The sequence below is a fragment of the Trachypithecus francoisi genome, unplaced genomic scaffold (assembly GCF_009764315.1).
Source record: "Trachypithecus francoisi isolate TF-2019V2 unplaced genomic scaffold, Tfra_2.0 Lachesis_group17, whole genome shotgun sequence".
Classification (NCBI taxonomy): domain Eukaryota; kingdom Metazoa; phylum Chordata; class Mammalia; order Primates; family Cercopithecidae; genus Trachypithecus; species Trachypithecus francoisi.
Genome location: NW_022681462.1, coordinates 105142383 through 105167293, shown reverse-complemented (window position 1 = coordinate 105167293; position 24911 = coordinate 105142383). Strand labels below are relative to the sequence as shown.

The window sequence follows — 24911 nt, the reverse complement described above, 5'->3', positions numbered from 1 at the left end:
CTTGAAACAATTTTTTTTTTTTTTTTTTAAAGATAGCACACAGGCTGGGCACAGTGGCTCACACCTGTAATCCCAGCACTTTGGGAGGCTGAGGCGGGTGGATCACATGAGGTCGGGAGTTGGAGACCAGCCTGGCCAACATGGTGAAACCCTGTCTCTACTAAAAATACAAAAAAATTATCCGGGCATGGTGTTGGACCCCTTGTAGTCCCAGTTACTCGGGAGGCTGAGGCAGGAGAATCATTTGAACCCAGGATGCAGAGGTTGCAGTGAGCCGAGATCGCACCACTGTACTCCAGTCTGAGCAATAAGAGCAAAACTCTCTCTCAAAAAAAAATTATATACAAATATAAAATAAAAAATAAAAAGATAGCACACAAAGATGCACAGACCAGGAAGTCTCATCATTGCCCTGTTCCCACCCACAGCATCCTCTCCCCATTCCCAGTGTAATAGAGGAATAGCTCAGTGTTTGTGAATTTTTATTTATCCTCTCTGACGCAAAAGGCAGCCTGCTGTAACATGAATCCGTACTTTCCTTTTTCCACTTAACAGCGCCCAGAGAGCCTTCTGGTCTGTGGGTACTTACGAGGTCTGTCACTCTAACGCTGTTTATTCCATGGCCGCTTCAGGTCCCAGTATTGTTTCCAGTTCTCTGATATTGAAAACCTGGTCATCTTTTACTTTTATGTGTGCAAGGTGTATTTACAGCAGACAATCTGCAGAGTAGGGGCTGGTGGATTCACGTTCAAAGCATTTGTAATTCTGACAGTGGGCAATGCCTCTGTCCGGTGTTGAGTGGTGCCGATCTGCACTCAGCACCAACACAGGTGAGCACACGTTTCCAGGCAGCCTCATCAACATATGCACTGTTGCTAATATCATACAGAGAAATGGTGTCTAGGTGTTTTAATCTGCATTCTCTTGTGAGTGAAGTTGAGCATCTTTTCATTCCTAAAGGACTATGAGTGTTTCTTTTTCTGTAAACAATTTGGCCAATCCATTCTTCTGAGTTATTAGTTTTTTCCATTTCTAGTTCTTATATATTAGGGAAATTAGTCCTCTGTGATATGAATTGCAAATTCTTTTCCTAGTTTGTTTTTGCTTATGGCTCTTCAAAACCCTTTTTTATATTAAGCTTTTTATGTATATGTAGTCTTCTTTTGTGGTTGCTGGATTTTAAATACTAGGTTAAAGACCCTTGTTTACTGTTGAGGTATTGCCTTTAATATACACGAATCTGTGCATATGTAGGTTTAGAGAACAGCTCTGTCAGCTGGGGTAGAGAAAGCAGCCCATTCTCCGTTTCCCACTTCATTCATATTTGTCTTTATCCAAAACCCTACCACCATATACTGGCGGCTTCCCGTATCACCAAAGAATGTTAATTTGGGGGCATATTTTGATGAAAGTTGTTCTTTGACAAATACTTATGTCAACACAATATTAGAGTCGCCTTGTGCCAATTCCTGTCTCTCAATGGGCAATTAAGAACGAAAGCTGCTGTAACGAGCTGGCCAGGTATTCACCCAGCATAGTCAGTGTCTTCTGTGTGCCAGGAGACACAATGCGGGCAGCTGTAGCTGGCCCTCCCTGTGTTACTCCTGAGTGTTTACGAACTGAGGGACCACGACCACCATGATCGTTGCTACATGTTTTGTTCTGATGACATCCTTTTCCTGAGTCCTGAATGTCAGCTCATCACGTTAACAAAAAAGGGGCTTCAGTTGAGTGACCTATTCCTTCTCGCTCCAGAAGTACTAGAATATTAGAATTAGGAAAGAGACCGGAAATCTACACCAAGGTCCTCCTTTTCAGACACATCATCTGAGGCCCAGACTTGCTCAACTTGAAATGAACAGCATCACCTGAATCAGGAGTGCAGATTCCACTGGTTCCTATTTACAGTCACCCAAGCTGTCCACCAGCCAGGAGGGCTTTTTCTTTCTCATTTTGTTTGACCTCCAGCTTCGTGCACTTTTGTGCCTGTCCCATAAGATGGCAGAGTGGCTATCTTCAGGCTTCAGCAACGGGGTGACACCGTGATGCACCAGTACCGGCAGACACCAGGAGAGAAGGGAGTTCTGCACAAAGAACACTTCTTCAATGGCCTCTAATTGTACGGCATGAACATCCTATTAAAGTAGCACCAGTTGAAAGCTTATATATTCCACAATAGGTAGCACAATCTGATATAACAGTCACTCAAATATTTTCTGAGTTGGAGCTGATTAAGATGCAATTATGTATCACTGTAAACTTCTAGATATAAAAAATGCACCTGATTTTTTGATTCTCATTTTCTTTTAATAAAAAAATTGCCCCTAAAACTTTATGATTCGTCTTTTAACTAAAAGTGGTTGGACCTTTCCTTCCCTCCAGCTTCATGCGCTTTCTGCTGTACTGACATAGTATTTTTTTTTTTTTTTTTTTTTTTGAGACAGAATCTAACTCTATCACCCAGGCTGGAGTGCAGTGGCGCGATGTTGGCTCACTGCAACCTCTGCCGCCTGGGTTCAAGCAGTTCTTCTGCCTTGGCCTCCCGAGTAGCCAGGATTACAGGCACCTGCCACCGCGCCTGGCTAATTTTTGTATTTTTAGTAGAGATGGGGTTTTACCATCTTGTTCAGGCTGGTCTTGAACTCCTGACCTCATGATCCACCCGCCTCAGCCTCCCAAAGTGCTGGGATTACAGGCCCACCCAACATTATTCATATTTGTGAAAATCCCAGACTGTAAAGTTTCTAGAGGCATAACTTTTCATCTCTGTATTTCCAATTCTGGTTCAACTTTTTTTTTTTTTTTATAATCACAGATTCTCAGAAGGCAGAGGCAGCAGTAGAGCTTGCTTTTTGAATCTTCTCAAATCCTCACCTAAAAACAGAACTACTAAACAGCAAAACCATAAAACTCACGGACATTTGTAACAGAATGAGGTGACAAGTGTTGACAAAGATGTGGCGTGAACTGGAACTCTCCTGCCCGGCTGGAGGGAATGTAAAATTTAAAGTTCACACTTGGAAAAGTTTCAGTTTCTTAAAAAGCACACACCTGCTGTCCGGGCACGGTGGCTCACACCTGTAATCCCAGGACTTTGAAGAGGCCGAGGTGGGCAGATCACGAGGTCAGGAGATCGAGACCATCCTGGCTAACACGGTGACACCCCATCTCTACTAAAAATACAAAAAAATTAGCTGGGCGTGGTGGCGGGCGCCTGTAGTCCCAGCTACTCGGGAGGCTGAGGCAGGAGAATGGCATGAACCTGGGAGGTGGAGCTTGCAGTGAGCTGAGATGGCCCCACTGGACTCCAGCCTGGGCAACAGAGCGAGACTCCGTCTCAAAAGAAAAAAAAGCACACACCTGCCATATGACCCAGGCATTCCATTCCAAGGCATTTACCCAAGAGAAACAGTTGACAAAGACAAGGATATAAATGTTCACGGCAGCTTTATTTGCTTTATTTTTACTTAGAAATTGGAAACAATCGAAATATTGGTCAACAAGTAAATAAACGGTGGTATATCCATGCAATATAAAATGTGGATTATTGGTATACACAAAATGGGTGAACGCCAGCATAATTATGCTGAGTAAAAGAAGCGCCTCCCCACACAGTACTTGCTCTGTGATTCCACTCATATAAAATTGTACAACATATAAACTAACCTTTAGTGAGAAAGAGCAGACCAGTGGTTGCCTAAGCATGGGGGACACCAGGGACGGTTTAGAAAGGGGTGTGAAAACGCTGTTGGCGGTGATGGACATGTTCTGGTGATAGCTTCACAGGCAAATGCATCGGTCACTTCACATATGTGTAATTCATTATCTGTCAGTTACACCTCAATACAGCTGTTTTAAAAAGCAAGGTGGGGCTGGGTTTGGTGGCTCACAGTTGTAATCCCAGCACTTTGGGAGGCTAAGGAAGGAGGATCGCTGGAGGCCAGGAGTTTAAGACCAGTCTGGGCAACAGAGTGAGACACTGTTTCTATTTTAAATAACAAAACAAAACAAAAATGGTACAATAACAACTTTTAAAACTCAAACAGAAACAAAAAAAGAGATAAAAGAGATTCAAGAGACAGTGGCAAACACTGGAAACAGGCAACTTAGATTTCAACATACAGATAACAGGAAACCCCAAAGAAAAAAACCAAAGCAAGAAAGATGTAACACTGAACTCCAGTTCAAGCAAATCTTAAAATAACAGACGTGAAGTACACACAGAAAGAGCACAGCACACACCTGCCAATACGGACCAGGACAACCATCCCAACACATGCCACGTTTGGATCAAACTGCCGGCTTGACAGAAAAAGGAAAAATCCTCCGGGCATCTAAGTAAAAACAGCATATGACCGTCAGGGGAAGAAAACAGACTCACCAGGCTTTTCATGCATCACTTTATGCTGGAAGATAACACAATAAAACAAGATACTCAAAGAAATTCTGAGGCAAGAATTTTGTATCCGGCAAAACTGAATTCAACATCAGACACTCAAGGAATACTGTCCCCAAGATAACGCTGACTATAGACCGGTTATGAGAACTGAAAACACAGGAATGAATCAATGGCAGTGAAAGAGAGTGACTTTTCTGACAATGTGCTGTTTTCATCATCACAATTAGTGCTACGGTATTATATTTGTTTTAAATGCTAAATGCTAAAGAGGAATAAAACAAGTGAGTGATTACGGGGTATTCCATGCCAAGTCCTGTGTCTTGAGAAGCAGGATTCCAAGTGCAGGAGGCACAGATATCATATAGAAGAGGCTATGTAAAGGCCCCAGAACCCTGAATGTGTATTGGGAATATCAATATAGGCTCAGAAAATATTTTTTTTCCTTTAAACGTGTGTGCAATGTTTGCATTTTTTTAAAGCTCTGTCCAAAAAAAGTCTAGAAACAATGACCAACCTGATAGCAATGAGCATCCTCCACTGTGGATCTGAAATGCCATCTCTACCAGAGACTCTGGGGAAAATAATGGATTCCAAGTGTTAAACGGAATTAAGTTTGGCCTAAAACTGCCTCTGTACATAGTGACTTATAACCTCACTTAATGTATACACAAACTGGGACCTGACTTAAGAGTACACTTCTGTACCAAGCAGCCGAGTCTCACCAATCACAGGCTGACGGCTGCCAAAACATGCCCATGTGCGGCGGAGGCTGACCTGCAGTCAGTCTGGCCAGGTACGTGTGTCTTTCCCTTCCTCTGGCTATAAATACGGCCTGCACACAATGCGCAGGGGAGCGTTTTGAACCACTTTGGTCCTGAGTGCTACCCGGCTGAAGAAATTATTTTCTGCTCAGTTAAACTGCTAACCTGTCTAACGTTTCTCTTTTAAGACAGGTTTGGAGCAGAAGCTGTATAAAACAGGCCTAGAGCATCTTGACATGCCAGGCTGCAGGGAGCTATCACTAACTGTGCATGTGGTCTGTGCACACATGTATGTGCACGTCTGCACGCTTATCAAAAGAAATCAAGAGCCAAGCTGAAGAGGCTCCCTCTCACTGACCGAATAAGCTTGTCTGAGTTAAATAAAGATAAAAATCACAATGGATTGAAATCCACCAAATATGCTTAACTCCACAAATTCAAATTTTTTTTTTTAAGACAAGGACTTGCTGTCACCCAGGCTGGAGTGCGGTGGCATGGTCACAGCTTACTGCATCCTCCACCTTCTGGCCTCAAGCAATCCTCCCATCTCAAGTGATCCTCCCATCTCAGCCTCCAGAATAGCTGGGACAATAGGCAGGCACTACCACACTCACTTGATTTTATTTTAATTTTCTGTAGAAACAGGGTATCGCTATGTTGCCCAGGCTAGTCTCAAACTCCTGGGCTCACGTGATCCTCCCGCCTCAGCCTCCCAAAGTGCTGGGATTACAGGCATAAGCCACCATGCCCTGCCCATGAATTCTTGTAGATAAGTAAAAACCCTTCACCGCTCACCTTCCTTGACAGACAACTAGCGCATTATCTTAAAAACTTAGTGTATAAGAGCAAAGAATCAAGCCTTTATCCTGGCCTTCCTATATGAACTGTACCACTGCGTAACCAAACAAGCACAAAAAAGAAAACACTTTCTTAGAAAACCATTCCAGCTAATAAAGGCAAGCAAAATAACAGAATAAGAATACCAACATTTTATAACCCCAAATAACTAACGGATCTTGGCACTGAGCATCAGCTGCTGTCAACATGGTGCTTTTCTGAGCAAAGCACCTAACTGCCTATTCTTCTGCCAAAGGGATCAAATCTGAGGCTCATCAAGCCTCTGGACCCAGCTGCCAATGTGCAGGAAAGATAGAGGGCCATGCTGAACTGCACCATGACCACGCAGTCAGCAAAATCTACCCTGTGGGAAGCCATGGGACAAACAGCCCAGGCTCTTTAACAGATAAATGGCAGGGAAAACAGCAAGACAGACGGGACTGCAAATGGACACTGAAGTAGTTAAAACAAACAAACAAAAAAAAGCAGACAAGACTAAACTGCCATCAAGAAACCAAAAAAGTCATTTCTGTAAAAGTCGGGATTACTTCTGGGGGCAAGGAGTGGGAAAAGAAGGGGGCTATGGCTGGAGGGACACTTGGAGAGCCCTCTGGGGTATCTGGCAAAGTACTATTTCTTCCCTGGGTGGTGGACACAGAGGTATTCACCTTACAATCGTAATCATTCATAAGCTATACATTTGTTTTGTGTTACTTCCTGTTTTTATTTTATGATAAAAAGGTTTAAAACTAAATACATAATCATGTCAAACTTTTATTATTACTATTATTTGAGACAGAGTCTTACTCTGTCACCCAGGCTGGAGTGCAGCAGCAGCACAATCTCAGCTCACTGCAACCTCCGCCTCCTTGATTCAAGCGATTCTTGTGCCTCAGCCTCCCAAGCAGCTGGGACTACAGACCCATGCCACCATACCTGGATACTTTTTGTATTTTTCGTAGAGACAGGGTTTCGCCATGTTGGCCAAGCTGGTCTCTAACTCCTGACCTCAAGTGATCGGCCCTCCTTGGCCCCCCAAAGTGCTGAGATTACAGAAGTGAGCCACCGTGCCCAACCGTTTTTTTTTTTTTTTAATTTGCACAGTTTTAAACAAGAGTCAAATAGATTTCTGAAAGATTTATTTATGCATTTTAGTCTTTACAAGAAATAGCTGTTCCTACAGAATGGCCTAGCAGCCAGGGTCGCCTGCACGCAGGCTTTGCCCTACACTAAGTGCCCAGCAAGCAGGCACGTGGGGCTGAGACCCAGCCTACACCCTGCCCACTGAGCTGTGCATCCAGGCCCTGGGCAGCATGCTTCTCTAAGGTACCCATGGGCACAAGTCACCTATACAAGCAGGAGACTCAGTCCTGTCAACTGGATGGTAAATGGAAGCTTCCAGAACACTTCCAGATTTCTGAGTTGCATCTTTTAACCAATGGGTTTTTGATTTCGTATCAAAATATAAGCCACAGAATTTTAGGCCATTTGCCTTGCTCACCTGCAATAAAACAAGCAAGAACAGTATCGAACCCAGTAAATATAATGCGGAAATCTCACATAATTCTCCAGTCTCAAAGATGTTCAATTTATTATATACTTAACCATTTTTTTATGAAAACAGAAGGCCACTGTGCCTGATTCCATGTGAAAGGCGCATCTGCCCATCACCGCGACGGTCCCACCTGCAGGCTGTTTTCCACACCAGTAAGCACAAGTAGCAAGACAGCCACTGGCTCAAGTTCTCCCAAGGACTAAAGTCACATGGCTCAGTCTTCCGATTGTTTAGCTCCTTGTCTGGCTAATCTATCCGCTTCCTCATTGCCTATAAATCCCGAATGACCAGGAACGTGCATCTGTTAAGATAAATGTTTCCCTTTTATTTTTACTCCTCTTTACATAAGCAACACATGACTATATTCTCACCACAAAAAACCATTCAGAACAGACTGCACAGCGTAAGCTCAACTTCGACGCTCCTCTCCCCAAACGTGATCCTCAACAGCACGCTGTTGATTCTTCATGCGTTTATGCAACGGATGTATTTACAAACATTCCATTTTGTTTTTCTACAAATTGGATTTTACTGTTCATATTGCTATTTCCTCCCCCACTTATCAATGGGACTTGATAAGCTTTCCAGGCAAAACACATGTATGTACAGATGGGTGGATGGATATGTATGCAACACACACACACGCTTCCCTTGCAGTGCTGTCAGAAAAAATAATGTACTTATTTAACTACTGTCTACATTTACGGTGCCAAAGCAAATTTACACATCAGGCTACCAGACTGTTATCAGTGGTTCCGGAAAGGCAGAACAAGGCAGGGTTGAGACAATGGTTGCAGTTTAATTTGCTCTGTATTGCTTAAAAAACACTTTTTAATAAACACGATCTATAATTTTAAAAAATGCTTCCATCTTGGAATAAAAGCTCTATTACCAAGGCTTTAATCACACAACCTTACTATTGTTTGAAACAAAATACACTGATAGTTTAACATTATGATGCATGCCAAAGAAACGAACAGGGTGACATGCAGCTGTCATAGTAATGTCATGTGCCCAGGTTGGGTGTTAGTTTGTGTTCTTAACAAAATGTAAGTTTCGTAGAACATCCTTCAAACCACACTGCCTATGTATTCTATGCCTAGTGATACTCTCACTAAAACTGTATTACTTGTGGTTGCAGTGAGCCGAGATTGCGCCACCACACTCCAGCCTGGGCAACAGTGCAAGACTCTGTCTCAAAACAATAAATAAAAGTTTGACATGATTATTTATTTAGTTATAAACCTTTTTATCATAAAATAAAAATATATAGGAAGTGACACAAAACAAATGTAATCTCAGCACTTTGAAAGGCCAAGACAGGTGGATCGTTTGAGGTTAAGAGTTCAAGACCAGCCTGGGTAACATGACAAAACCCCATCGCTACTAAAAACACAAACATTAGCCAGGTGTGGGGGCATATGCCTGTAATCCCCGACACTTGGGAGGCTGAGGCATGAGAATCACCTGGACCCAGAAGGCAGAGGTTGCAATGAGACTACGCCATAGCCTGGGGTGACAGAGTGAGACTCTGTCTCAAAACCACACCAAACCAAACCAAAAAACCGTATTACTTGTATGATAAGGGAAAGAATCAAATGTGTGTATGTGGGTGGGTTTGTTTTTTTGAGACAGGGTCTTGCTCTGTCGCCCAGGCTAGAGTGCAGCGGTACAATCTTGGCTCACTGCAACCTCGACCTCCCCAGCTCAAGTCATCCTCCCACCTCAGCATCCTGAGTAACTAGACTACAGGTATGCACCACTACACCTGGCTAATTTTTTATTTTTTCTAGAAACAGAGTCTCACTATGTTATCCAGGCTGGTCTTGAACTTCTGGGCTCAAGAAGTCAGCCCATTTGGGCCTCCTAAAGTGCTGGATTACAGGTGTGAACCACTGTGCCCAGCCTCAAATAGTTTTATGTTTTTGAGACGGAGTCTTGGAGTCTCATATCGTTGCTCAGGCTGGAGTGCAGTGGTGCGACCTCGGCTCACTGCAATCTCCGCCTCCCGGTTCAAGTGATTCTCCTGCCTCAGCCTCCTGAGTAGCTGGGACTACAGGCGCACACCACCATGCCTGGCTAATTTTTGTATTTTTTAATAGAGATGGGGTTTCACCATACTGGCCAGGCTGGTCTTGAATTCCTGACCTCATGATCCACCCACCTCAGCCTCCCAAACTGCTGGGATTACAGGCATGAGAAACTGTGCCCGGCCTCAAATATGTTTTAATATACATTATGATATTAATATCATGGAAATTGTTATGTCATGAAACCACTTACATAAACCATTAATCTCTAGTAAACTTAGCTTATTTGGTCATAATAGCCATAAGACATGAACATTTAAGATACTCACCCACTGAATGTCCATCCCCTGGGTGAGCCTCTCCAGTGCCACGAAGTCCTCTTTGTTGATCACCTCTTTCCCTGCACTTGTCTTCCACCCATTTTCCTTCCAACTTTGAACCCAGTTAGTTATACCTACAAAAATGCGTGATCACTGGTGAGTCAATCTTGAGAGTCCTGCCTTTTTCACCTCCTTAGTCTTACCTCTTATAACTGATCCCACTTGTACTCTGAGTCACCATCCTTGACTCTTCACTTCCTTAGCTGGCCTCAGTGCTTTAGCCTTTGGCACAGCCTGAAATACCCTCTTCTCTTCTCTTTCCCCTAACTTGTATTCTACCTACAGCTGTCAGCTTAAGATGTCATTTTTCCCAGGAGCCTTCCCCAGTCTCATAAGCATCCCCTACATGCTCCTATTCAGGGCATTTCCCAAAGAAGCAGTCAACACGCCAACTTAAGTGACTTATACACACACAGACCAGAAGTAACACTAGAGCAGAGCCACTTCCACTTCTGACTGCATCTCCAGTGCCTGGCAAAGAAAGAAGCATGTGGAAAACATCAGAGCAGCAGAAGGGAGACTCCAAAATCCTCACTCTTTGCTTGATACCTGACACACCAATGTCATCCCCCTCAACGTTCCCATTCAGGTCCTGCCCTGTTATAACACCTCCTACCAATCTCCCTTCACAGTTACTGGAAAAACAGAAGAAATCAAATGTGAAAGCTTACCATTTATAGTAAACATACTGTCTGTATACAGAACCAGTTTACTGATGTTTTGAGCCTTTGCTTGTTCAATGGCTTTGCAGGCTGCCTTGAAAAGACAAGTCGATAGTCATGCTACAGAAAATGTTCAACTTTGACATTACTGAAGTTCAAAAGTACTTCAAAATGGAAACATCCCCTCTGTACTGTGATGACTGTATTCTCTGTATGAAACACTATACATACAATTCTCCTGTGCAGACATCTATCTAAGTTTTTAGAATTTTTCTACAAAATTCCTATTTTTCAAAATTGCTATTAAACCAAAGTCTCTTCTTCAAATATCTTGTACATATAAGTAGAAAAAAAAGAATTAGTTTATAAGTTCATACTCAATGCTCAAAAATGAGAGGCTTAAATGTATCTGATAACTTACATGAATTTCTGCTCTTTGGTTTGTCTGTCGCCCAGGAAGTCTAATGCCTACATTTCTGTTTCAAAACAGTACAAAAGAAAATAAAATTATAAAGTGAATTCTCAAAGTGATTCTTCTTAATGGATAACAAACTAGCGTGTATTCTTATTTGAAATATAAAAGTATCATATAAAAATCAAACTAACAGAGAGACTCCCAGAAGCAGAGAGGAGCAAACAGGTTTCCACACTCGGGCATGTTCTGACTCTCATTGGTTCCACTAGGGCAGAGGAAGTAAGAGCTAGTTATCTGTGGACCCTGAGTTAGGCCCTATGGCTGCAGCGGAAAGAACCCCAGGAGAAAACTCAGGGAGAAGAATGGACAGTGAGATTTCAGACTGAAACTACTAAAAACCTCCAGGAAGTAAAACAGGAAAATGAAATCAAGGAACCAGAAAAAACCCTCAGACAAGTTATTTAAATTTGGGGTCACCAGGAGATCCAGTGTTTCCTAAAAGAATGAGGAATTTTTGGGCCAGGCGTGGTGGCTCACACCTGTAATCCCAGCACTTTGGGAGGACAAGGTGGGAGGATCGTGTGAGCCCACAAATTTGAGAACAGCCTGGACAACATAGTGAGACCTCATCTCTACTTAAAAAAAAAAAAAAAAATTAGCTGGGCATGGTGGTGTGGACCTATAGTCCCAGTCACTCAGGAGGCTGAGGCAGAAGGATTACTTGAGCCTGGGAGTTTGAGGCTGCAGTGAGCTATTATCATGCTACTGCACTCCAGCCTGGGCAACAGAGTGATACCCGGTCTCATTAATAAATAATAACAAGCAAACAAAAAAGAATGGGCATTTTTTGAATGCAAAGAGTTGAGGCAGAAGAATAATAAATGGTCTAAAGCAGGGGTCCCCAACCCCCAGGCCATGTACTGGTACCAGTCTGTGGCCTAAGAACCAGACTGCACAGCGGGAGAGAGGTGGGCAAGCCAGCGAAGCTTCATCAGTGTTTACAGCCACTCCCCATCACTCACGTTAACACCTGAGCTCAGCCTCCTGTCAGATCGGCAGTGGCATTAGATTTGCACAGGAGCATGAACCCTACCTTGAACTGTGCACGCAAGGGATCTGGGTTACGCACTCCTTATGAAAATCTACAGCCTGATGATCTATCACTGTGCCATCACCCCAGATGGGACTGTCTAACTGCAGGGAAATAAGCTCAGGGCTCCTAGTGAGTCTACATTATGGCAAGTTGTAAAATTCTTTCATTATATATTAAAATGTAATAATAACAAAGTACACAACAAACATAATATGCTTGAATCATCCCACTACCATCCTTCCGCCCCATGTCCTGTGGAAAAATCGTCTTCCACAAAACTGACCCCTGGTGCCAAAAAGGTTGGAGATTGCTGGTCTAAAGCAAGTGCCCAGCATCTCAAAGACACAGAAAGAAGAGCTGGTAACAATGTCCCCAGACAGGAAATCTGCAGGATTCCTACTCAACTGCCCACGAGGCCAACCTGAGGCCCAGGAGCCTCCACGGCCCCGTGCTTCCAAAGAGGCCGTACACAGGGTTCTGGATACAAACAGACAATGTCTGTCCTTTCAGCTTCTGAGAACCAGCCCCAGGTCTGTGCCATCCCATCTGCTTTGAGGCGCAGCTCCCAGCCCAGCCATCATCTCCACGGAGGGTCCTCAGGTATCCAGACGGAACCCCTGGAACATGAACCCTCTGTGGCCAGCTCTAGGTATGTTTCCTGCCATACTCCCAGTAGCCCCAGCAGAAACAGAAGCAGCTGATGTCTTCTGACTCTGATCCAAATCCTCAACTTACAGACAATTAGAACCTAGATCTTGATTCTGTATGAAAGACAACAGAATAGCAATTGTATACACTGGGGCACAACCCCATCCTCTCCCAGCCCAGTATGATGAGAGTAAAATAGGAAATCGATGAGGGAAAAAAAAAAAAAAAAAAACAAACCCACAATATTAACACTTTGTTGAAAAACACCATGGTATGGTATCATAGAAGGAACACTGGACCAGAAGTCAGAAGTCAGGCGTGAAGCTGATTTTCTGGACCTGAGAGGCATTAGCATGTATCCTGGACAAGCGCTAAGCCCACAGATACTCAGTGCGACCCACGCTTGCCTCCTCTTCCAGGGTTCCAAGCTAAAATGAAATGGTAATATATGAAAGAAAGTAAAAGAACTTTGTAAACTGTACAGTGCAACAGAAATGTAAAGTGGTATTATTATGGAACAATTACATCAAATCTGCCTCACTGCGTTCGTGGGCACAGGTAAATACTGGAGAATGCAGGTCAGCATTGGTGCATGGTGATTTTGCAGGGCTGAAATTCCTCCTCTACACTGAATCTTACGGCTACCCACTACAGTTCAAGTTCGTTCACATCCAGGGGCTAGGTGTGTTTGGCTAATCGCACTTCGCTTCACCCTGTGTGGCTTTTGAAACACAAAGCATCACCTCGAAGACAGTCTGGTAATGTGATGGCTTCCAAGTCCGGAGACTGCCCCCTTGTGCATGCCTCCCAAGACCATCTCCCAGTGTGCCATGTGACTCCTGAGTTAAGAGGAAGTGAGGTCACTTGGTGTAAAAGCTTATCAGCAAGACTAAGCTACTAAAAAACTCCAAGAAGTAAAGGAGGAAATGAAATCAAGGAACCAAAAAATCCTCAGACAAGTTATTTAAAATGGGGGTCACCAGGAGATCCAGTTTCCTAAAAGAATGAGCAATTTTTGGGCCGGGGTGGTGGCTCACACCTGTGATCTCGGCGCTTTGGGAGAACAAGGTGGGAGGATCGCGTGAGCCCAGAAATTTGAGCCCAGCCTGGGCTACATAGTGAGACCTCATCTCCACTTAAAAAAAAGACTCCTCTTTGGAGGCCGAGGTGGGCGGATCACTAGGTCAGAAGATCGAGACCATCCTGGCTAACACGGTGAAACCTCATCTCTACTAAAAATACAAAAAATTCGCCGGGTGTGGTGGCAGGTGCCTGTAGTCCCTCCCAAGGTGACTTGGGAGGCTGAGGCAGGAGAATGGCATGAACCTGAGCGGCGGAGCTTGTAGTGAACCAAGATCGCACCACTGCACTCTAGCCTGGGTGACAGAGTGAGACTCCATCTCAAAAAAAAAAAAGACTCCTCCACAGGGCAAGAAAGAAATGCCACAGCCAGGTGTGGTGGCTCACGCCCGTAATCCCAACACTCTGAGAGGCCAAAGTGGGAGGATTACTTGAGCCCAGAAGGTTGAGGCTGCAGTGAGCTGTGTCTGTGCCACTGCGCTCCATCCTGGGCAACAGAGTGAGACCCTGTCTTAAAAAAAAAAGCAAAGGAAGTAAAGCTGAGGTACCTGACATTCCGAAAAGCGATGCCGCTTAGCCCCAACACGAACCAAAGCCGTCCTCTGCCACCCGCTGCCAGAGCTATTTATCTGCAGGTTTTCCCAATCATCAAATAACACGCAGATCCCGCCTCGTCTTTTCACAAGTTGTGGAACATGATTCAGTAAAACTCTGCTTGCTTTGTTTACTTACAAAGGATGGCCCGGCCCCCAGTAAACGCCGATTCCTGCTCGTGGCCTTCTACGCCCATTACTGGAGCAGCAGCCATCAGTGTAGACGACAACAAAGTCTCCTGTGGGAAGAGGGAAGTAAATACTGCTGGGCTGACTTTACTAAAAACTGAAATTCACCTCAAAGATCCCCCAGGTCAAGTTAGCATTTTAGCCCGCGAGGGTAGTTCACAGTGCTGCGGGCCTTTTCTCTCTGGGAAAACAGGCTCAATTCCTTACAAGGAGGCACCTAACGTTTATGCTTGGAAGCCACTTACGTTTTGATCTTGTCGGCCAGGCAAGTTCAGGGTGAAGGCAGGCACTCTGTGAAACTAGAGCCTGCTGCAGTAAGCACTACTGTGCACACCCCACACTGAGGGTTCAAAGGACAATGACTGCCTCCATGGCAGGGTCACCTTCACTCCCAGGGAGCCATCCCCCAGAGACAAGCAGTGCCTCAGCACGACAGTGGCCCTGCCTGCCTGCCAGAGGGCCCAGTCTCCTGACCAGTGCTGGGCTCATTTCTTCCCTGGTATATCTGCCGCTAGTTAAGTGTGGTCACTGTCTTTGCTTCTTTCCCTCTTGCTAGAGGGTGTGATTGACACACCAATGCTGTAAAGAACAAGGTAAAAAAGGACTGATGGGGGCACTTTCAGGCCACTGGTGACCAGGACACTTCAGCAGTGTGGTGGGAGCAGAGGTCAGGTTGCAAAGTGTTAAAAGAGCTGGGCTAGAGGGCAAAAAGAGGTGACATGCGCAGGAAGAGGAAGTACTTGTCCGAAGGAGGTAAACTGAGCTCAGTGGTGGCGAAGAGGCAGGGATGGGGACGTGCTCCTCACAGGAACGGGGCTGAGAGCCAAGGGGAGTGTGGGTGTCGGGCAAGGCTCCTCAGTTCAGCTGGAACTTGACTGTATCAGCCTGACTACAAACTTGCCGCCCAGCCACTGAACTGTCTCAGGAGCCAGCACCTGCCACCCACCATGTTCCAGGCCACCGAGCCTCCAGCAATGGTCAGTGCCTGGAAGCGGCTCATCTCCCCGTGACTCCACAAATCTTTGCTTCAATTCCTACCGGTAAATCGCCAAATAAAGAATCCTTGTTTGATCTTTTTTTTACATAACTGCAAAACGTATCTATAAATAATACAGCTTGGCAAAACATTTTCTACTGGTTTCCTTTGAATTAAATTAGAACCCATAAATATACTGATTGATATTTTTTAATGCTACTTATTTCTATTTTCTGCTCATATGTGTAAAAGACACAAAGGAGACTCTATTCTGTGAGTCACTAAATACATACAACTGATTCCTGGAGTGAAAGGTAGCAGAAAAGTTCACCACCACCTTGCTTCTCAGGATAAAATAGAATCTCTGTTTTCCAAAGACTGCGTATGAAAGGTTAAAATGCTGGTGCTATTCAACGGTACCAAGCAGCGGCATGCGGGGTGTTTCTTATTTGAAAAAGCTGGAGTCTTCGCATTTTATCTTAATAACGGTAAGCACTGAATGCACAGGGAGCACTGGGATTTCAGAAGATTACGGTTGTTCATTTACATGTAAGGGTTTTCCTAAGAACATTCAAAAGTTTAATTCTGCACCACTTGATCAATTATAAAATAATGGCCTTAGTGATTTCTAAATAATCTTTACACATAAGAATGAGCTGATGATACACATCAGCTCAAACTCTCCCCATTAAGTGGGAAACACCTTTTACACATAACATGCTCATGATGGTTATATTAAAATTTGAGAACCCAAGGAAGATGTACCCATGTAGGAAAACGTGTCTCTGCTAACTGGAGGCACCGGCTCCACGCTCGGCTTCATGTACTTTGCACACGGCTCTGCCCTTTCATCTCCATCTCCATCCAGTGGCTCACGGAGTCGCTTGCTGGCTTTCGTCTGCAGTTCTCGTCCATGTTGATTTTCCTGCCCTGAAAGACAGAGTCCACTCATGAGCTGGAAACAATGAACATAACACGAAATGCTAGAGAATGAAGATATTCAGTCTTAAGTTATTTAGTATCATTAAATCAGACTTAAAAACACCCTCTGTATGTGGCCCTACAACGAGGGAAACGAGGCAATGACCCCCTCCACACCACCCAACCCCCTCCACGCCACCGCAACCCCCTCCACGCCACCGCAACCCCCCCACACCACCGCAACCCCCCCCACGCCACCGCAACCCCCCCCACGCCACCGCAACCCCTCCACGCCACCGCAACCCCCCCCACGCCACCGCAACCCCCTCCACGCCACCCCAACACCCTCCACGCCACGGCAACCCCCTCCACGCCAACCCCATCCCCCTCCAGGCCACCGCAACCCCTCCACGCCACCGCAACCCCTCCACGCCACCCCAACCCCCTCCACGCCACCCCAACCCCCTCCACGCCACCCCAACCCCCTCCACGCCACCCCAACCCCCTCCACGCCACCCCAACCCCCTCCACGCCACCCCAACCCCCTCCACGCACCCCAACCCCCTCCACGCCACCCCACCCCCCTCCACGCCACCCCAACCCCCTCCACGCCACCCCAACCCCCTCCACGCCACCCCAACCCCCTCCACGCCACCCCAACCCCCTCCACGCCACCCCAACCCCCTCCACGCCACCCCAACCCCCTCCACGCCACCGCAACCCCCTCCACGCCACCGCAACCCCCTCCACACCATCTCAGACTTACAAGGGAATGACCCCATTCACACCATCTCAGACTTCGATACTCTGAGAAATAAATCTAAATTTCTCAAGAAAAGTTTAGTAAAGACAATGTGAAGACAATAGCAAGGCTTCTGCTGAAAGTAAAATCTGGCTGGTTGGGTGCAGTGGCTTACACCTATAATCCAAGCACTTTGGGAGGCCGAGGTGGGCAGATCACCTGAGGCTGGGAGCTCGAGACCAGCCTGACCAACATGGAGAAACCCCATCTCTACTAAAAATACAAAATTAGGCAGGAGTGGTGGCGCATGCCTGTAATCCCAGCTACTTGGGAGGCTGAGGCAGAATTGCCTGAACTCGGGAGGCGGACGTTGCAGTGAGCCAAGATCGCGCCATTGGACTCCAGCCTGGACAACAAGAGATATTCTGTCTCAAAGAAAAAAAAAAAGAAAGTAAAGTGTGGTTTTGATGGAGATAATGATACCAAGGGTTCTTGACCCTTTAGGGATCATGGACAGTTCGAAATCAAAGGGGCTCTTTCTCCAGGAAAAACATGGCCCAAAATTGTGTATATAACATGAGTGGTGTTCCTGGGCGCAGTGGTGCAAGCCTACAGTTTCAGCTACTTGGGAGGCTGATATACGAGTATCGCTTGAGCCCAGGAGTTTGAGTCCAACCTGGCCAACATAATGAGACTCCTTTGCTTAAAAATAAATAAATCTAACAAAAGATGAGTCATGTCCATGGTTCGGCCCTTCCCCGCCTCAAATACAACTACATGGACACTAAATTAAGAACCTCTAGGAGGGCTTAGAGGGTACAGGTTAGTCTAGCTTTAATAAACAGATAACGGGACATATTAAGAAAGGGAAACAGGGCTGAGAGGCCGAGGCGGGCAGATCATTTGCAGGTCGGTCAGGAGTTCAAGACCAGCCTGGTCAACACGGTAAAATCTCGTCTCTACTAAAAACACAAAAATTAGCCAGGCGTGGTGGCGCATGCCTGTAATCCCAGCTACTTGGAAGGCTGAGGCAGGAGAATGGCATGAACCTAGGAGGCGGAGGTTGCAGTGAGCCGAGATCACGCCACAGCACTCCAGCCCAGCCTGGGCAACAGAGTGAGACTCCATCTCAAAAAAAGAAGGAAACAGAGACCAGAAACTAAAAGGAGGCAACTGGGTCCCTTCGGGGGCAGTACTCTCGCAGTTCTTCTTTTGCAACAAAGTTTTTCTTTTTTTTTTTTTTTTTTGAGACGGAGTCTCGCTCTGTCGCCCGGGCTGGAGTGCAGTGACCGGATCCCAGCTCACTGCAAGCTCCGCCTCCCGGGGTTACGCCATTCTCCTGCCTCAGCCTCCCGAGTAGCTGGGACTACAGGCGCCCGCCATCTCGCCCGGCTAATTTTTTTGTATTTTTTTTTTTTTTAGTAGAGACGGGGTTTCACCGTGTTAGCCAGGATGGTCTCGATCTCCTGACCTCGTGATCCGCCCGTCTCGGCCTCCCAAAGTGCTGGGATTACAGGCTTGAGCCACCGCGCCCGGCCTGCAACAAAGTTTTTCTTCAGGGTGGACTCAAGGTTAATCCCAAATAGATTTTTCTTTTTTTTTTTTTTTTTGAGACGAGTCCTTGCTCTGTGCCCAGGCTGGAGTACAGTGGCGCAATCTCAGCTCACTGAAACTTCCAGCTCCCTGGTTCAAGCAGTTCTCTGCCGCAACCTCCCAAGTAGCTGGGATTACAGGCACCCGCCACCACGCCTGGCTAATTTTTTTTTTGTATTTTTAGTAGAGATGGGGGTTTCACCATCTTGGCCACGCTGGTCTTGAACTCCTGACCTTGTGATCCACCTGCCTTGGCCTCCCAAAGTGCTGGGATTACAGGCGTGAGTCACCGCACCCAGTCCCAAAGAGATTCTTAATAGCATCTCAGGGTTATGTGGGAAGGGCCCATATCTCACTCACTGGGTAATATTATGGAAACTGAAGTAGAACCACTAAATTAGACCAGGACTCAAAACACCCGAGTTTCAATTTGTGCTATACCTTTTATCAGCTGCGAACTCCGTCAACTGAATTAAACCCTCTGGGCTTCTGTAAAATGAGGCCCTGGGCTAGATGATCTGAAATGACTTTTCCCACACTATCATTTTATGGTGTGAAAATAAGGACGCAGGAGCAACCACCTACCTGCAAACTAACAACCCTAACCCAACACTACAGGATTCGCCTCCAGCTCTCAACTCCTAAACCAGGGATGAAGAAATGGGGCACAAACAGAACACCTACGAGAAAGGAACAAGACAAATCTCCAGCCTAGTGGAGCTTCTCAACCCACACCTCTCAGAGCGCTCAGGGAGCCTGGGCAACACCTGACTGCGATCGGCCCGGCATCAGCAACGCCGGCGTTTCCACTGCCAGGTTCCATGATCACACACTCACCTCCAAAACCTCCCTCTAGGTGCTCTACTGAAGTAAGCACAAATACTCCGCTCCAGGTCAAAGTGTCATTTCGTAGAACCCTAACACTGATATAAACACTGGCTTTACTTACTGTAACAGAAATGGACATTTTCTACAGAACAGACAAGACTCTGAAGGAGGAAAAAACCACATTTGTCAGTTAAGTTTTACTTCACAAAATTGTAGTTTTTAAGTAAATTAATCTTAAATCAGCTTATATAAACCATAAAAACCAGCAAAGAGCTCAATAATTCTAAAATAAGGATAAAAGTACTGTTTAAAAACAAAAAACTGTCAAAGGGGCTAATGCTTTTTCTTCGATACACATCTGAATCATTAAAGGCACTAAATCTCAATTTATAGTCATAAGTCAGTGACTAGGAGATCGCTCAAGTTTTAAGAAGCAGATTCACAAAGAACTAGCTTGCTTTAGGATTTAGAGTACTTAATAAAAACAGAAACATGGAAGAACTGAGATACAAATAAATGACTGATTGGCTAAAAACAAAAAATTCATGAAAAGGAAAATTATGAAAAGAAAGTATCAGGAACCCAGCAAAGAAGGAAAGAGCCCTATTTTCAAACCTGCTTTCTGTCTCAAACTGAGTTTTCCATCTGGTAGAAAAATGAACAGCTGTAACAGTGAGAATGCGGCTCAGCATTACTGCCTCCACTCTCCCCTAACATCCCCGTGGTGGGATCGTATAGGCTGAGAGAACTATGGGAAGAATTTATAGTTTAAAGCAAGTATGACAGTGGTCCTTTCCCAAAACTAACCCCCAAGGAGATAAAGAGGGAGTACACACAAGTAACAATGTTATGAAGACTTATAGGAGCATCATGGCCTGACCAAGGACAGAGAAGTTTCACAATCCCTTGGACCCTCGCTGCCATCCAGATGTCTGTGCTCATCCGTCACCTCCTGATCTCACCTCCGCCTTTCTTTCCCCTCCCTTAACATAGAAGAAGTCTCCAGTTCTATTAACTTAAGATGGTTCTTCAGGACATTAGACCACCATCTTCTTGGCTTGGTGGCTCTCGGAAAAAAGTTGCCTTCCTTGCCCCAACACCTTGTCTCTCAGCTTATGGGCTGTCATGCAGTAAGCAGTAAGAACTGTCACATCAATGAGCCTTTTTCATGGGTCCTCATTCTCAAACAGAACCTCCTTTAAAAGCTATTGAAGAGCGAGTGGGTGAAGCAGATGCACTGAGTGAGGGTCACCCCTGCTTTGGAAACTAACTCTTCGGGGCTCCATTCTGAACATAACCTTCCTCTCTCTGAACTGTGCTTTGTCCAGGATTGTTATGATGATTCAAAGGAGCAGTTGTTCAGTGTTCAGGCATCTCAGTGGCCTCTAGAGAGGCTGTTCAAGAGAAGGTAATTAAAATTATGCTCTGCTCAGTTTTAATTTGCTGTAGTCAAGTTTATAAGTAACATTCATGTAAGTGCACTTCCTCAGTGTAGATCCAGAAATACTTTAAAATCTTGTGCTCTAAAGTTGTCACCCACTCATCTGAGTCTGCATAATGGGCTTTAAACTTCAAATTATATTGGGCATTAATCTTATATTGGGCTTTAAACTTTGAATAACCACACTTTATGTAACACATAAAATTGGAAGAAACTGGCCGGGCATGGTGGCTCATGCCTGGAATCCTAACACTTTGGGAGGCCAAGGCAGATGAATCACTTGAGGTCAGGAGTTCAAGACCAGCTTGGCCGATATGGTGAAATCCCATCTCTACTAAAAAAAAATACAAAAATTAGCTGGGTGTGGTGGCACGCACCTGTAATCCCAGCTACTCGGGAAGCTGAAGCAGGAGAATTGCTTGAACCCAGGAGGCAGAGATTGCAGTGAGCCAAGATTGCGACACTGCACTCCAGCCTGGGCAACAGAGTGAGACTCTGTCTCAGGGAAGGAAAAAAACAAAAAAATTCAGATTGTGTGACTCTGTCCTCAATAAAAAGGAACCACCACAAAGGTGCATGCCATGAAAGAACCACACTCATTCCTATAAACTGTAGCCCATTCAGTCCAATAACTATGCAATTTTTTTTTTTTTTTTGACAAGTCTTGCCCTGTCACCCAGACTAGAGTGCAGTGGCACAATCTCGGCTCACTGCAGCCTCCACCTCCCAGGCTCAAGCAATTCTCCCGCCTCAGCCTCCCAAGTAGCTGGGATTACAGATGCATGCCACCACGCCCGGCTAATTTTTGCATTTTAGTAGAAACGGAATTTCATCATGTTGGCCAGGCTGGACAAGTATTTTTTTTAAAAGACAAGGAATTACGGCATAAAAGGCTGAATGGAACAGGAGAACTGATTCCTGGCTTATCCCTAATACTGTAAGTAATATGAACCACTATTTGTAACTGCTTTCAGCCTGTTCCCTAATTTGTAAAATGAAAATGATCACTCGAGGTTCTCTACATGCCTAGAGGGTAGCTATATAGATCAAATGCCATCTGGCATATGAAAGCCTTTGAATAGGTTAAAATGTCAGACTGACATGAGAGGTGACTACCTTCTGAAACTTCCGGGCTTGCAGATTTCCTGACAAAGGTCCAGGCCTCATCCTCTGTGGCAAACTTCTTAAATCTGGCAGCAGGAAACCGGTCCACCTGTGCTTTGCACTCATCCCTGGAAAAGATGTGCAATGTTATTTCCTCCTTCCCTAACTTATCCCCTTTTTTATTAAGATTCTTAAGGTTGGAAATACAGTTGTTCCCTGGTATCTGAGGGAGACGGATTCCAAGAAGTCCTCCACCCCCATCACAGATACCAACATCAGAGGATGCTTAAATCCCTTACATAAAATGTAAGGATACAAATACAAATGCAAATACACATAACCTACACACATCTTCTTGTATGCTTTAAATAATCTCCAGTTTATAATACCTAATACAATGTATATAGTTGTTGTACTGTCTTTTTATGGGTATTTTAAAACTGTATTCTATTTTTATTTTTTCCAAATATTTTTGATCTATGGTTAGCTAAAACTGCGGATGCAAACAGGACATGGAGGACCAATTTTAGTGTGAAAAGGGCAGAATCATGCCTTATAGTTTCATCCTGCACGTCAGACTCTACACCTGTGTTCTACTGTATGCCAGCCAGCACACCAGCACCGTAAGGCTTTCGTCAAACTCAAAGCGTAACAAAATACTGGGGTCTTTGAAAAAAATATTAACCATTTCATTACAACAAAAAGGTCAACTTCTGAGATGCTTCTTCCTCAATACTACAGCTGCCGTGGAACACAGGTAACGAACTCTGATATCCTGTAGTGGGAAGAGTTCTGGTGGTAGAGGCAGAGCACCTGGGCTCAAGTCCTTTCTCTGTCAGTTACGTGCCCTGGGAACTTCCTGACCACAGGAACTACACCTGCAAGTGAGAATAATCGCTCTCACCTCCAAGGGTTGTTACAAGGATCCAACTGCAAATACTGGCTTATTCGAATTTACCTTTTTAAAAAGGGAAGATTAGATTAGGTACTGAGTTCCAGTCCCAATTTAGCTGGTACCGAAATTCTGGTAATGGGGGTTAGTTCTCAGGACGTGTCACTTTTTATTGTACTTCAACTGCAACAAAGATGAAGGATTAAACACAGGGTTTATTAGGCCACCCCTAACCTGCAGGTAACGTTTCTGATATTCCAAACAAGTCTTCGGCGCGGTCCAGTACCCGGCCGTGAGCCTCCTGGAACCCCGCCGGCAGAGCAGGAAAACGAGGCGGTCCCCCGACCACCCACAGCCAAGGCGCGCGACACAGACTAGGACAGCCAGGTTCCCGCCGCCGGGGTTAGCCGAGCTCCGGCCTCCCCTCGACCCCGGTGCCGGCAGGGAGGCCTAGGCGAGCGGGCCACTCACCAGGTGAGAAAGACCCCGGTCTTCCGGCCCCTCCTCACGGCATAGAACATCCCGAACCCGCGAGAGCCGCAACGGCAGGACACGGCGGCCAAGGCGACTCTGTGGGCCAGGAACACAAGCCAGCTCATCGCTCACTCCCGGGACCGGGAAGCATTTCAACTCCCGGCCCAGCGTGGGCGCGACCCGGCAGCGCTCCCCACCGCACTTCAGTCCGCGGCGCGGAAAGATGACGCACGTCTGGGCGGAGTCCTGATGAGAGCTGGGGCCTAGGGAGGGGAGGGGTCGCCGGGCGGAGCCTGGAGCCCGGTCCCCGAGGAGCCCAAACTCGTCAACTTCCTGTCGGTACCTGAAGAAGCTGGGGAGGGCTGAGGTCCCGAAGTCTGGCGAGGTCTGGGATGGGGCGGGGCCTATGGGAGCGGGGCCTTAGGCGCACCTGACCAGGCTGAAGCCCTGAGCCCCGCAGAGGAAGGTCGAGATGGTCCGTGTGGGGCTCCTTCTCTCCCCGCCCCCAGGTCGCCGTTCGGGGGCCAAGCCCCGGCGCGCTCGGGTCACGGCGGGAAGCCCTTGAACCCCCTGGCGCCCGGCGCCCACGTGCGGTAACCGCGGCTCCTCGAGAGCTCCTGGGATGCGGATCTGCAGTCAGGGCTGTGGCCAAATGAATGAATGCACATTTTTTAGTGGGAAGAAAGATGTTAGGATTCGTGAGTTAGAATAAACACAAAGGAGGGCGAGAGAGGAGGCCGTGGAATCCGCATTCCTCGCCTTGCCGTCGGGCGCACACTCCCGAAGGGTCGCGTCCCCTCCGTGCTCCACTGCACGTGGGTGTTTAACCAGGGCATGTCCAGTGCCTCAAGCACCAGGACCCGGGAGAAAACTGAGTTGAGACCACACAACTTTTAGAATTCTGCTCCCTATTTGACCTTTTGCTCTGTAAGCAAATCAAGTTATTTTAAAAGTCTCCATGGGTTGGCGGGGCACAGTGGCTCACGCCTGTAATCTCAGCACTTTGGGAGGTCAAGGCGGATGGATCACCAGGTCAGGAAATCGAGACCATCCTGACCAATATGATGAAACCCTCAGCTCTACTAAAAAAATACAGAAGTTAGCTGGGCGTGGTCGCCTGCGTCTATAGCTACTCAGGAGGCTGAAGCAGAAGAATCGCTTGAACTCGAGAGGTGGAGGTTGCATCTGGGCGACAGAGTGAGATTCCGTCTCAAAAAAAAAGTCTCCATTGGCAAACATTGTTGTTCCAATTATTTTTAAACCACTTTTCTTTAATTTTCTTAAGGTCTTCTCACAAG

The 24911-nt window shown here is 46.0% G+C and overlaps 1 protein-coding gene across 1 annotated transcript; it reads right to left on the bottom strand.

Annotated features, from left to right (window-relative positions):
* Nucleotides 1-3445: 3445 nt before the first annotated feature.
* Nucleotides 3446-24482, bottom strand: RNASEH1 (ribonuclease H1). The gene is made up of 8 exons (XM_033176659.1): nucleotides 23611-24482; nucleotides 22260-22375; nucleotides 16384-16548; nucleotides 14593-14692; nucleotides 11046-11100; nucleotides 10634-10718; nucleotides 9912-10036; nucleotides 3446-7853 (listed from the first exon to the last, which is right to left on the bottom strand). Exons 1-8 carry the CDS (start codon nucleotides 23736-23738, stop codon nucleotides 7767-7769), a joined length of 861 nt encoding a protein of 286 aa, XP_033032550.1. The 5' UTR covers nucleotides 23739-24482; the 3' UTR covers nucleotides 3446-7766.
* Between the last annotated feature and the right edge of the window lie 429 nt (nucleotides 24483-24911).